At 34.2% G+C, this 14,155-nt stretch overlaps 1 protein-coding gene across 3 annotated transcripts in view; it reads right to left on the bottom strand.

Annotated features, from left to right (window-relative positions):
• LOC139973074 (uncharacterized) overlaps positions 1-5,701 on the bottom strand; it is a 53,810-nt gene extending 48,109 nt beyond the window's left edge. For all 3 annotated transcript variants that reach the window (XR_011795137.1, XR_011795136.1, XM_071979449.1), the window contains exons 1-3: positions 5,450-5,701; positions 3,342-3,390; positions 515-618 (exon numbers count right to left, since the gene is read on the bottom strand). Coding sequence is in view for 1 of the 3 variants with exons in the window: in XM_071979449.1 (XP_071835550.1) it covers positions 515-618; positions 3,342-3,390; positions 5,450-5,479 (183 nt within the window). In the remaining 2 variants the exon portion in view is untranslated. The remainder of the gene's footprint in view (positions 1-514; positions 619-3,341; positions 3,391-5,449) is intronic.
• Between the last annotated feature and the right edge of the window lie 8,454 nt (positions 5,702-14,155).

Genomic DNA, 14,155 nt, shown 5'->3' with positions numbered 1-14,155 from the left:
AGGAAAATTGCACTTACATTGGAACTCATGACATGCATAGTTCCATTAATACTCATGACATTGTATTTTCATTGGAATTCACGACATGGTACTTCCATTGGTACTCATGACATTGTATTTCCATTGGAATTCACGACATGGTACTTCCATTGGTACTCATGACATTGTATTTCCATTGGAATTCACGACATGGTACTTCCATTGGTACTCATGACATTGTACTTCCATTGGAATTCACGACATGCATACTTCCATTTATACTCATGACATTGTATTTCCATTGGAATTCATGACATGTTACTTCCATTGGTACTCATGACATCGTATTTCCATTAATACTCATGACATTGTATTTCCATTAATACTCATGACATTGTACTTCCATTAATACTCATGACATTGTATTTCCATTAGTACTGATGACATTGGTACTCATGATGTTGTACTACCATTGGTACTCACGACATTGTACTCATACAGTAAATAAGAAGTCTGATTAAACATAAAAACTCACAATGGTAGTCTTTGGTTCGATATCTTCACCATCCAATGGATCATCTGTGCTATACCACTGTAGCCAAATCTCATCCTGCATTTCATAGTCATTAACAGCAGGATCTGAGGAAATTGATAACCAGATAACTACCATAAAATGCACTCATGTTTGGATGACTTAAAGAAGTATGAGTATAAAGAAGTATGATATTGATAACCAGATAACTACCATAAAATGCACTCATGTTTGTATGACATAAAGAAGTATGAGTATAAAGAAGTATCATATTGATAACCAGATAACTACCATAAAATGCACTCATGTTTGAATGACATAAAGAAGTATGAATATAAAGAAGTATGATATTGATAACCAGATAACTACCATAAAATGCACTCATGTTTGGATGACATAAAGAAGTATGAGTATAAAGAAGTATGATATTGATAACCAGATAACTACCATAAAATGCACTCATGTTTGAATGACATAAAGAAGTATGAATATAAAGAAGTATGATATTGATAACCAGATAACTACCATAAAATGCACTCATGTTTGAATGACATAAAGAAGTATGAATATAAAGAAGTATGATATTGATAACCAGATAACTACCATAAAATGCACTCATGTTTGTATGACATAAAGAAGTATGAATATAAAGAAGTATGATATTGATAACCAGATAACTACCATAAAATGCACTCATGTTTGGATGACATAAAGAAGTATGAGTATAAAGAAGTATGATATTGATAACCAGATAACTACCATAAAATGCACTCATGTTTGAATGACATAAAGAAGTATGAATATAAAGAAGTATGATATTGATAACCAGATAACTACCATAAAATGCACTCATGTTTGTATGACATAAAGAAGTATGAATATAAAGAAGTATGATATTGATAACCAGATAACTACCATAAAATGCACTCATGTTTGGATGACATAAAGCAGTATGAGTATAAAGAAGTATGATATTGATAACCAGATAACTACCATAAAATGCACTTTAACATTCAACATTTATTTTGATATGCTGTAGAGTGCACTTCTAGCAGTCCAGGTTATATTTCTATTACACCACATTTAATGATTTGACAATTGATATGCCTTAAGCACAACGTTGAGCTGCATCAGTTAACAGTGACTGGACCTTGAAGTCACACAGACCAATGAGACCATGAGATCAGTATTACAGATACAAAACAAAACTCACTGCAAAAACATAAGCCTTTTATGATCTCAAACAACATATCATGTAAATAAATACAACACAGAACTCAATGCAAAACATAGCACTTTTATGATCTCAAACAACATATCATGTTGCTAAACAAGTATAACACGCAATTCAATGAAAAAATCATAACACTTTTATGATATCAAACAACATGTTGCTAAACAAATACAACACACAACTCAATGCAAAAACATAGCACTTTTATGATCTCAAACAACATATCATATATGCATAAGCAAGTAAAACACAGAACTCAATGCAAACACATAAGCCTTTTATGATCTCAAACAACATATTGTGTTCAAACCAGTACAACACAGAACTCAATGCAAAAACATAAGACTATTATGATCTCAAACAACATATCATAAGACATAAGCCTTTTATGATCTCAAACAACATATTACGTGTATAAACAAGTACAATTCACACAACTCAATGAAAAAAACATAAGCCTTTAATGATCTCAAACAACTTATCATGTGTATAAACAAATTTGTCTAGGACCAAATGATGCTGAATGTCATCCAAGGATGCTCAGAACATTGTTTACATGAAATTTAAGGAACATGTTTTGGTTGAGTAACTCCTTACAACTTATCAAGTAATAGAAAAACCTAAACAAGAAGACCTGCACTGAAGTTATATTGTATATAATGGAATATTTTGTCTCTATTACTCAGGATAATATGTCTGATTGAGTGGAAACCTATTTTGACTGACTAAAACTTAGATTCCTCTAAAGCTTTTATCACAGGCTATTACAAAATTTTCATGGATTAATCCTTGAAACCTGCTCATTTGTCGATGCTTTTTGTAGTTTGAATTTCATCACAATGCAAACTTTTTTTGTACAAGTACTAATTAATATACTACTTTTCCTCTATGAATAATTCAAACATTGTAAAGAAAGAAAGGATATATATTTTCAGATGAGTTGCACTGATGACATCATTCACTATGTTGTTACCAGACTCATTAACAAAATATCACCAAATTTAAAACTCAGTATGACTTAAAGCATGCAGAAAATATTCTCCTAGTTTGCTACTGTATGTATTAAATTAAGTACTTCAGCCATCCAAAAATCCTCTTCACAACTAGGCTATCTGCTCTACGATTCAGTGAAAATGTGTTCAGATATTTAAAGAATCCATACAATATTGTGTTTGACCAGTGTCAACGCAGATAATTGTTCTTCATACACAACCATGCTATCGTTACAATATATTTTACTCAGTTCTCCTGATTTACTCGAACTCTAAATACAATACCTTACCAGCAAACTCAAAAAAACAAAATTCTTCTTGTTATAGAATCAAAACAATCAAATTTAATGTCATAGAAAAGCACTTTGTCCACTGTATTTCATATGAAACAGATAAACTGTGTAAATGTAGGATGTATACTTTTCCAAATAACATTCCATTTTTTACAGTTTATTGCTGAAGAAAGTATTGCAGGACCAATGTGTTTCTGTTTCTCCAACATCACATAAGGCTAGATACTTCTTGAGTTATCTGTGTTCTTAACTTTGCAGAAATTATCATTACCGCTACTCTCGGGGTTTGAAAAAGAAACAAAAATACGAACCAGACTGACAACTCTCACATCTTGAGTCAAATAAGGATAGCAAGATGGCCTGAAAAAGGAAATATAAGGCATTGTGAAGAAATACCAATTACAGCATTTGTTCAATTAACTTGAAAAATGGCCTCCTCTTTTTAAAGGACTGGATTTGTACAATTACAAGAGTTCATTGGAGACAAGTCTCTACAAAACTGTTTGAAAAGACTTTTCAGATTCTCACTTGATGTACAGATTTCTTCATCAGCCATAAAAACAGGCAAGTGTTCAAAACTATTTCTGTAGTGGATTGAAAAGTCATAAATTATTGCTGATTTTATCATCATTTTCTTTTTTTTCTGTTAGAAGAATTTAGCAGCACAGCAAGACTGGTATTCATGATTAGCCTGAGAGATTTCGCCTGGCTTGAGACTTTAAATGGTCTGCTTAGTACTGAATCAAATTATGTTTTCTCCTTGCAGTATAAGTACTTATTTCCCTGTGAAATGAAGATATTAGATTTAGTTAAATATCAAATCTGGTACCAGTGTAAGTACCCTTGGAAATAATTCTAAAGCAGCTGATGAAGATCAGGTACTGAATTTAAGAGAACTGATAACTTAATACACCAAAATTTTTGCACAGGCGATGCCTTGCAATTTCTAATCTGGATCAGCTTTTACAACATGTACAGATTGAGTACGGTCTTTATGTCAGTCCTCAGAGGAATATTATTGTGCACTAAACAAGCCTTTGTTGCCCTTTGCAGTTTCCTAAAAACCAAGGTCATAGCTATAGGGGAAAAAAAGATAATAAATTGTAACTTTGAAATTATTATTGTTGAATTCATAAGAATGTATACTGTATGATAATTTGTTGGTTGGATTTTCAGGTTTTCAGGATACAAGTGTGCCATTTTCAGGGGCACAGCAAATGCAGAATAGGCGTGTCATTTGAAAATGTGCCCTTAATTAAATACCACTGCCATAACAGCTTACTGTACCTGCCTCAGGCATTTCAATAGGCTCTTGCAGTAGATCAGGGGAAATTTGAGCTGAGGAAGAGACTTTTCCATGCTCGTTCCCTTTGCTAGGCTTGGCGAATTGATTACATAACACACAGGCTAATGTTCCAGCCTGATAATCATATCAGTTCCCCTAATTATATCAACTAGTTAAATCATTGCTCGAGGATAATCCATGATGGAATCTGTCTGACCAAATTAAGCAAGTTTGTAGTATTGGAGATGCAACTGTGTACAACTGAACTATGAGTGTGGTAAAAGTGTGGTATTGTACCAAGGTATACTGTACCATAGTTAAAGTATGCTAAATTTACTGTGGTAATACCATGGTAAAGTCATGGTAAATACACTGCAACTTTGATGTCTTCAATATTCACTGTGGTAATTCTGTGGTGAACATGTGGTAGAAGCATGGTAAATACATGGTATTTTTGGTGTAAGTTACCATGGTATACCATGGTAATACCATGACCATAGGGCCAAAATACCATGATATACCATGGTAACTTACCACATATTTACTACGCTCTTACCATAGGTCTACCATGGTATAACCATGGTAAAAGTGTAGTAAATGAAAGCATGGTAAATCTTTACCTGGGACCTTGAAAGGTGCAGAAGTGGCTAGTGGCAAAAAATGAACCCCTCTTAGTCTAACTAAAGGGCAGATTTTCGAATGATGGGATGGCCCTAAAGGGTAGAAATATTTTTGAAACGCTTGACTAACGTGGGCTTAACGTTAGGATATAGTCCTAGCCTAGCTACTCCAACAATTGACCATGCAGACTGTTACTAGTGCCTAACGTATGGCCTAGCCGATTTCTTCTACTGCTATAAAATTTCAGTGTCTGACGAAAGCCTGCAGGCACATAAATTTAAAATCCTTCAAAACAGACTAGGCCTAGCCTTGGGCTGTCCTAACTAACTGCCACCCTACAAATGACGTATGCAACAAATACATTAAGTTTGGTCCAACGTTAGGCCTTCGTAATTTACTGTCTAATAAATGTTAGTTCCGATCCTAGGCTAGGGCCAGTGACATTAGACCCTAACGTAAGCCTAGGCCCTAGCTTAGGCCTAGCAATTGCATCGTTATTTTACCAATCCGTACCAATACTGTTAAGATTTGCTGGGCATCCATTTCTCCATACACTGCAGCAGTTAATGAAATGGCTTCATCCAAACAAAACTTCCAAAAATCGTACTACCCTAGTAAACCCTGTTGGAATTACCGCCTTTGTAAATTGCTACAATTTGCAACACATTGGTGCAGCGGTAGGCCTGTAGGCACAGGGTTCCGATACTGACTTAATTGTGCTCTCGATTTCGACACACACTTTGTGCGCAAAGCTCCGTTTACTAAGCGAAGTATATTATCCGCACGTTATGTATACTGTAGTGTGTAGACAATTTGTCGTCTGCTAAATGGTCAACAAATACGCCACATAAACATGTACGCTGATTGGTTCACAGTTCCAGGAATGAAGGGGCGGTAAAAAAAAAACAAGCCTTCAATGAATGTGAAATACAGACGCATATATACACAAATTGGCGGTAAGGTGTCAGCTCTTCCCCCCTCCCCCACAAATTAGTTACATTTAATCCACTTATTTGATGAATGCAATTAAGTATTTATTTTATTGTAAACAACAGTGTAACTTGATCTTTTGAAAATTTGTATTTTAATTCCATGCAACTGTTTATTTGACATGTAGACCCTACCGCTTCCGATATCCTTATGTGAAAAGAGCTCATTCAAATTATGACGTAGCCCTATTGCTAACTGGGAAAGGGGTGCAGGAAAAGGAGACGAGAAAAGGGAGGGGGTGAGGTTGGTGACAGACTTTATGCAAGGCTGGCGTTGGGGTTGGGGCTGAAGGCAAGGGCGGCGGAAGCACTTTTAATCTGGGGGGGCACCGACATCAAAGGGCACTTTACAGAAATTCGATTGGACTGATGCAGCCTGATATTTTGTACCCTAGTATAACTCTTATTGTATTATCTTATTTGCGTATACACATCACTCCATCAACGCCCCCCCCCCCCCAAAGAAAAATGCATACTAGCACTGCAATATCCAATGTGCAAATTGGGATACAAGGAACAAGTTTTCTTTTGAGACAAAATGAGGTGAAATCATACTAGTTGCTAATGTAGGAATCTTCCGAATTAGAGTTTATATCTTGTTTATATCTTAACAAATTTTTTCCATTCGAAATAGCTTTGAGTTTGACCCACAGAAAATCATTAAAAGTCAGAGGCGTAGCCAGGATTTGCAAAGTCGTATGCACGACTATCTGAGCGGAGCGCCACCATTGGTTGGCGCGGAGCGTACAAGAAAATTTTTGGTTTACAAACCCCTCAGATGGCCGGAAACGGCCCTTCCCGAGTGTTCATTCTGGTTCCCTGGCCTCTTGCTAACTTAAGACACCTCAATTTTTATGTAGAAAAAGGGCACATTTTTAACCTGAGGAAAAGTGGGGGGGCACGTGCCCCCTGTGCCCCCCCCCGGTTCCGCCGCCCTTGGCTGAAGGGGTGTTAAACAGAGGATCATATTGAGTTGGTTTAACTGGTTGGGGTTGAAATCAATCTTGGACAAACCCGTCGATAATTTAGGCCTTGTAATGTTATATTTGAGTGTCTTAAAAGAGCAGCTTAGAGGTTTCATATATTTATCCCAAATAACCCGAAAATGCAGCTTCACCCAGGATGCGCCATGATAAGAGAAAATAACAACTTGAAATAACTTCAACTCCCCACATTTTTAAGGTATCTACGAACATGGTTGTGGCGCAAAGGATTCACTTTGCGTCCAAATCTCCAACCTGAGATGGATCACGTGTGCACTGCCCCAAATATAGAACACTGTACAGATGCTTATTTGTCAAACTAACAGACGCTGAAAAAAGAGACTTAAAAATATCCCCAAGAGCATAACCGTGCTATTTTTTTTTATTTCTCAATTTCTTTCACTGATTAAAACGTGTATATATTGTTTCAACCCACTCGTTATGCCAAGAGGTTGACTTATCCACTCATAAATTATTATTTAGGAGAAAAAAAAGTAGAAACATTAGGGCTTGAGGTAAGTAAGAGGTAAGTAATCGTGTTGATTATACTTACTGGTTTCTAAAACCGACAATCCCCTTTATTTAGTTAATTAAACTCCCATTGACTTCACTAGCACCCCGTATTATCTATATGCTACATGGTTATAATGGTTATACATAATAATGGTTATACACAATGGTTATAATAACAGACTGAACAGTAATACCTTCTCAGCTATAATATGCTTCACTTGAAAATAACAGCCAAAATATAACCCAAATGTACTAAATAAACGTATAATCGTTTCCCTTAAGTTTGAGCATTTCCCCTTTATTTGAGATTTGGAATATATTTCTATATATATTGAATATATCTATATATAGATAGATAGAGAGATAGATAGATAGGGAGTTGGAAAATCCTGAACAGTGGAAGACTTCCAACCCCCACCGGGATGCGAAACCGGGCCTGCCGCTTCATATGCGGACAAACTAACCTATATATCGATTAGTAAGAGATCAATATATATATATATATATATATATATATATATATATATATATATATATATATATATATAGCGGAAGGTCCGTGGTTCGAATCCCGGTGGAGGCTGAAAGTTTTTTCACTGTTCTTGTTTTTCCAACTCATTACGATTTTCATTTATATATATATATATATATATATATATATATATATATATATATATATATATATATATATATATATATATATATATATAAATATATATAAATATATATATACATATGCGTGTGTATGTGTGTATGTATTGATCTCTTACCAATCGATTCAGTTATAGGAGTGATGAGAGAGACACAGAAAAAAGTTTAAAATTTGCTTATGTGGTGTCCGGTTCTACAAGCTATAAGAACTAAATATATAAGTATTCAAGGTCAATGTTCCATAAAACATCTCCTATATTTGAATAGATAGTTGATTATCATTATATGAAAAATGAAACATCATAATCCAACGATTGAATAATATTTACACCACGTGTTAAATCATATAACACCATTTATTAAATTCTCCCTAGCTCATTTGAGAATTTGAATATGTTTTTTTTACAATAATCATTCATTCATCATTAAGGTTCCTTTTCATTAACAAAACTTCAAGTTTTTTACTTCTTTTTACCAATTTCGTAATCCAGGCATAGAAAGGCCAAACACAAAACAGGTCTGCCGTCTTTCAAGTGTGACTTTCAACCTGCCAATCATTACGAAACAGTCATTTAAAAATGCCCCAATCGTGTATAGATTATTATATTCATTGACAAACCCACAGGATAGTTGTTTCCTTATATTATTATTATTCAAATTTGTCCAACATCTGGATATATTGATCGTAGAAATAGGACTGTAGTAAGTCTTTGTCTACATTCCCTAATGCAATCCTGCATATGTTGTTAAGAAATACAGAGACCAGTTTTATTCAATAAACAGAATTAAGGTCACTATAAGTCTTACAAACTCCACTGTAAGAGCGTCTTAATTTTCCCACTTGCCCTTTGTGCCGTTTGAGTTGGACGAACATCTCACAGAAATGCATTACAAGTATCCCATGTACATGACATTATATTTCAATATCAATATACCGGTAAAAACATCCACATGTTATACTTCATAATCAGCATTTCAATTGTTTGAATGTTGGTTTGAACACAGAGCCATTGGTTATCCTTCAGTAAAACTATCAAATTAAGGAGAGAAATGGATTATTGTGGCTACTTGAAATACGAGCGCAATATTAGCATATTCAATTCCACCTAACAATCAGATGAAAGCCTTAAAGCAAGGTCGTTAATATGTAGGGAACAATGTATATCGATAACGTAAATTGATGAAGTATAGAGAGAATTTCCGCACACCTCACATGATCACTAAAACCAATCGGTCGATCCTAAGTGGTTTACTCATTGTCTTTAGTATGTACTTTTAATTTGACCATGAATCTCCCTGCTATTCAGGAACACGACCACGTGGATTGATTTTTGGCAGATACTGTCTATTTTATATAGATTTTAGTGGAAATATCACGCGTTTTTATTAATTCCATGAAATCCCATTTTGTTATAACGTATATATACTGAACAGCTTTTCACTCAGTGTAAAAAATCGACATTTCTCTATTCGTAAGACTTTGAATTAATATTTGGATATGCCTTGAGCTTATAAACATTGTACAAAATATGTTCAATTCAATTGAATGTATTTCTCATATGCACATAAACTCACTGACAAAAGTAGTTGTAATAAAGAATTTCATAATATTACACATTATTGACACTAGAAGAAACAATACAGTCTGTTTATCAAAGCTCTAGTGACTGTGAAACAAAACAACAACAAAACACAGAAAGAGAATGACAAATTGAATAAAATAACTTGTCAGAGTATAAAGAGCAGATAGATGATACATGTAGAACTTAGAGATAATAACTATTTTGAGAAAAGAATTGAGATTCCTTTGAAAAGAATGAAGATGTAGAAATATACATTTCCATAGGTTAATGACTGTACAAACTTATACGTTTCTCCCGCTGTTAAAGCTGACTGAATTCGTATACACATCGGTTGGAAGTAGAAGTAACTTATGCATGATTATGCAAATGAGCAGGTATTAAAAGAGAAGAAGCGCTATCAATCACCATGCATCATTGGTCAAAGTGTTTTCAACGAATGCAATGAAACAACTTCTCCATGCATATATAGCTAAAGGAATAGGATATTTCAATTGGGAGCAAGTTTCAGCTTCAAGCGTAGCTTACTTTAATGTACTGTACTTGAGCAAGTCTAAACAGTAACGTCACAAACCACTTGTGTTTTCTTCATTCCAGTTAGGTATTTGATTGTTTTCGAAGTCGTTACCTTGTAAGGAGTAATTGACATTGGGTACACCTATACCGGTACCTCAACTCTTGTACTCCTAATACGCCCAGCAGGCCGCTTCAGCAGGGCCGATCTTTCCAAAAACCGCGGCGATAACTGTCTATCAAATTCACTGTTTCTTCTCATTTTCCTTCTCCCCTCTATTGGCCCGATTACAACCCTTCCGTTGATTGCTATTAACCAAAGTTCGTATAAGAAAGAATTTACGAAATCAAATGATATTGGTAAAGAGAAAGAAATTGTAATAATTATTAGAAAACGTATAAATTGATAGAAAAACAAAACCTTTATCAATTTATTTTTTTAATTTATTCCAATAGATGAAAATTTAATGAAGTTTTGAAATATCATCTTAATTAAACGCTCTCGTTGTCGTTTTCTATTATATTTAACACGTCTGGATATATATATATATATATATATATTATACAAGCGTATATTGTCTGTCACGCGTGCCTAAACCGCACATTGAAAAGTCTGTGTTTATTCATAATAGACCATAGTAGACCATGGCACTCACTAGCAGAAGAAGTAATATTAAAGGATGGCTTTCGGCACAAACATAATTTTGATATGTTGGTATAACACTGCTATCAGCCCAATTCGTATTTCTAAATAATTCTATGAGGAATGACCCTTTAAACAGCCGTGGTCAATCAGTTAAAATGACTGGATTATATAATCTTATCAATTAGGTTAGTTCCTCAGATGTATAACACAAAACTATTAGGATAAAACAAAAGATCCCCATGGCGTCAAATCGCATGTCCTATCATGAACAAAGAAATGGTGTTGGATGACATCCAGTATTGCTCTGTTCTTAATATATAAAGTTATAAACAACATGTTTTGGTTGAGTTATCAGAATTTATAAGGCAATGAGTTAACATTTGATTAACAAATATATCTCGACTCCATCACCAATTTATCTTTAAAGGAGCGTGCATGACATTAAAAAGTATATTAAAAAGTAAATATTTACAAACTAGGAAAGCCAGCACTTGTTATCCTTCTGCCTACTAGGTCACCCTTTCAACTTGCACCGATGCGGTAAACATTTGAAACTTTATTTTCTTCAAAATTGGCTGTTGCAAAAACCGTTTATTGCAGTCGAAATATGGTATATAACATTTATCTTTTTTAACCAAAGCTTTAACATTTTTCAGCTTAACAGTTTATTTTCCATATATGGTAATTATGGTACATCAATGTATTGCGTCGGGTCTAACAACCACACACTAGATACGGTAGTGCAAGAAGGATATATAAACAGTACAAAACCTGTACTGTTCAGTAACAACTTTTACCTATAGTCTCATTTTTGCTCGTCGGCAATATAACAGACAATCGAGAAACAGGTTAAAAACTGCGTACGTCAATGGAAACTGAAACTGATAATAGTATAGAAAAGTATAACCAATATTAAAGTTTTTATCGATTCGATAAACATTTGAAAATCCATATTACGACCAAAACCCTTCGATATTACATTTTTTTCGAGTTGCGTTTGCAGAAAAACAAACACAAGCACACACACAACTCACAAGAAGAAAACCAGATTTCAGGTCAAAGAAATCGCATCGTTTTATATACGGACATTAAAATATCAGTTTGTTGGAATAGACAAATTTAGTGGTTTATCGATTTAACAATTAAACTAATTTAGTAAATAAACATCAAAAGCGGTAACATTTTCAGAATATAAGAATACCGACTGGATAATCGATATATAGTCCAGGGAATCTAAAGGATAATTTTGTCAGGTATAGGCCTATTGTTTGGAGGATGGACGTTTTGTTTCTTAATATTCTCTTGGTAATTCCCAATCTGCATGGGCAGTAAATTTGTAAAAGTCATTTAACGTACACTGAAGATGAGAATCTGTCCATATGAAAGGTGAAATTAGTCAATCGGAATTATCCAGTAATTAGAAGGAAGATTCTTTTAATTGAACATTATATTGGAGAGAAAATTATTCCACACTGTTTATCGAAATCCCTTCTCAATATTTTGCCCCTTATTTAATTCCAGATATGTTTGATTGAATGTAACCTATTTTAACTGAATAAACGGTCAACGTGGGAGTGTGTGTGCGTGTGTGTGTGTGGGGGGGGGGGGGTGGGGGGGAAGTAACCATTCCCCTTGATGTTATTGTCTTTCAAATTGGTCCTATCAGAATACTAAGCGTATAATGTTGCTACAACCTTATGTAATTAAATTAGACAACGATCCAAGATAAAGAAAATAATGTAAAAATAATGAAAAGCAAAATAATTTGGCAAGTATGACTTAAAGATTGAAAAACAAAACACAAGGAAATAAGCAAGAATGCAAATTAAAAAAGAAGCTCTAATCCATATCGTCTCCATGTATTGCATTAGTTTCTTTTGCGGCAACATGTGAGCTGCTTATAGTAGAAGGACGAATGTCTATACTTTCTTTATACCAAAACATGAACACATGCATGGAATTTTTAGGTCGTCAATACCATAACAGAAAAGCAAACCCTGCACTAACATTCGTTAGTGTTAATCTCAGTTGTCTGTTATACATTACTGGTTTTGCTTGTTATTTATGGGATTTTCATGTCACATTTTATGTTCTCATCAAGGCTGTGAGTTGCAACATAATGTATAAGTGATAGCAACCTGTTAACGTTCATTAATGTTCATCTTCAATTGTCTGTCATTTCATTGATTTTTCTTTACATATTGTTTTATGAAGAAAAACTTAATGTTTGGTTTGTTATTAACATTGCAAAAAAAAATGCAATCAAATTATCACCAATGACAAACAGAAGGCCAATTTTTAGCCCAAATGATTAAGGTAAGTTTGACCTAGAAAGAAATTTAGGTTAGGCTAGCCCACCCCGCAGCTTAATCTGTTTGTTAATATTACAAAGGATGCATAATGTCCAAAACAAACAAAAAATTGCCAGAACAGATAACTGTAACTACCCCTGCCCCCACCCTACCCCACCCCAATTTCATTGCCCCAATAGTATACATTCAATATGGACTTTTAATTCAAAAGTCTACATTCTAACATCATCAGTTTTCTTTTGTTCATAACATCAAATAGGCGAAACCTTTTCGCTCCCCCGACCCAATTGCCAAAAAATATATATATAGCAGTAATGATTCCTATAAGGGAAACTTTTGAACCTGACATGCTTTTGTAAATCGATATAGAGAATGTGTACCATAAGCGAGAAAGATTTCTCCGCGACATCGATTGTAATTTTATCGATAAATTTATTGACAGTACCTCACTCATCAAAAATCTTTAGAAACGATTTATTAGTCATAAAGAAAAAAAAAACGTTTAATACATTGTTATTATAGACCAACGGTATTGTGATTTGAATTTCTTGCGTGACAAATACCTTCAAGTTGTAACTATAATTACAGTTTGACAGGAAGAACTCATTCTCTCTGATTGATTAGCAAACAATTAGAGCTACCTTAGTTTCCAAGAGCGACGAGTAAACAGCTACAAAACATGACGTCACTTAATAAGAAATAAACAGAAGTGTAAACCCTGCGTTTACATACACCCCTCCCCTTTAATTATCGCTCTCTACACCAAATAAGACGTCATTGACGACTGCTAGGTTTAATGACCTTTATTTATTTTTGTTTTGTTTTAGATATGTTTTGCATATTATTTACATTCGGCAAATCAAGCGGCTCGACACAATTAGGGTATGTACAAAACAAATTAAGGAACAGTTGAGTGGCGAGCAAGTTTTCATTCATACAAAAGATTTTTCATTATATATCATAAATAGAAATTTAGAAATATGAAGGAAGACGAATAAACATGGGCCCTTCTGTTATTACTCGTCGTAAAGA

Source organism: Apostichopus japonicus, chromosome 9, assembly GCF_037975245.1.
Source record: "Apostichopus japonicus isolate 1M-3 chromosome 9, ASM3797524v1, whole genome shotgun sequence".
NCBI classification, from domain to species: Eukaryota; Metazoa; Echinodermata; class Holothuroidea; order Aspidochirotida; family Stichopodidae; genus Apostichopus; species Apostichopus japonicus.
This window is presented reverse-complemented; position numbering and strand designations above follow the sequence as displayed.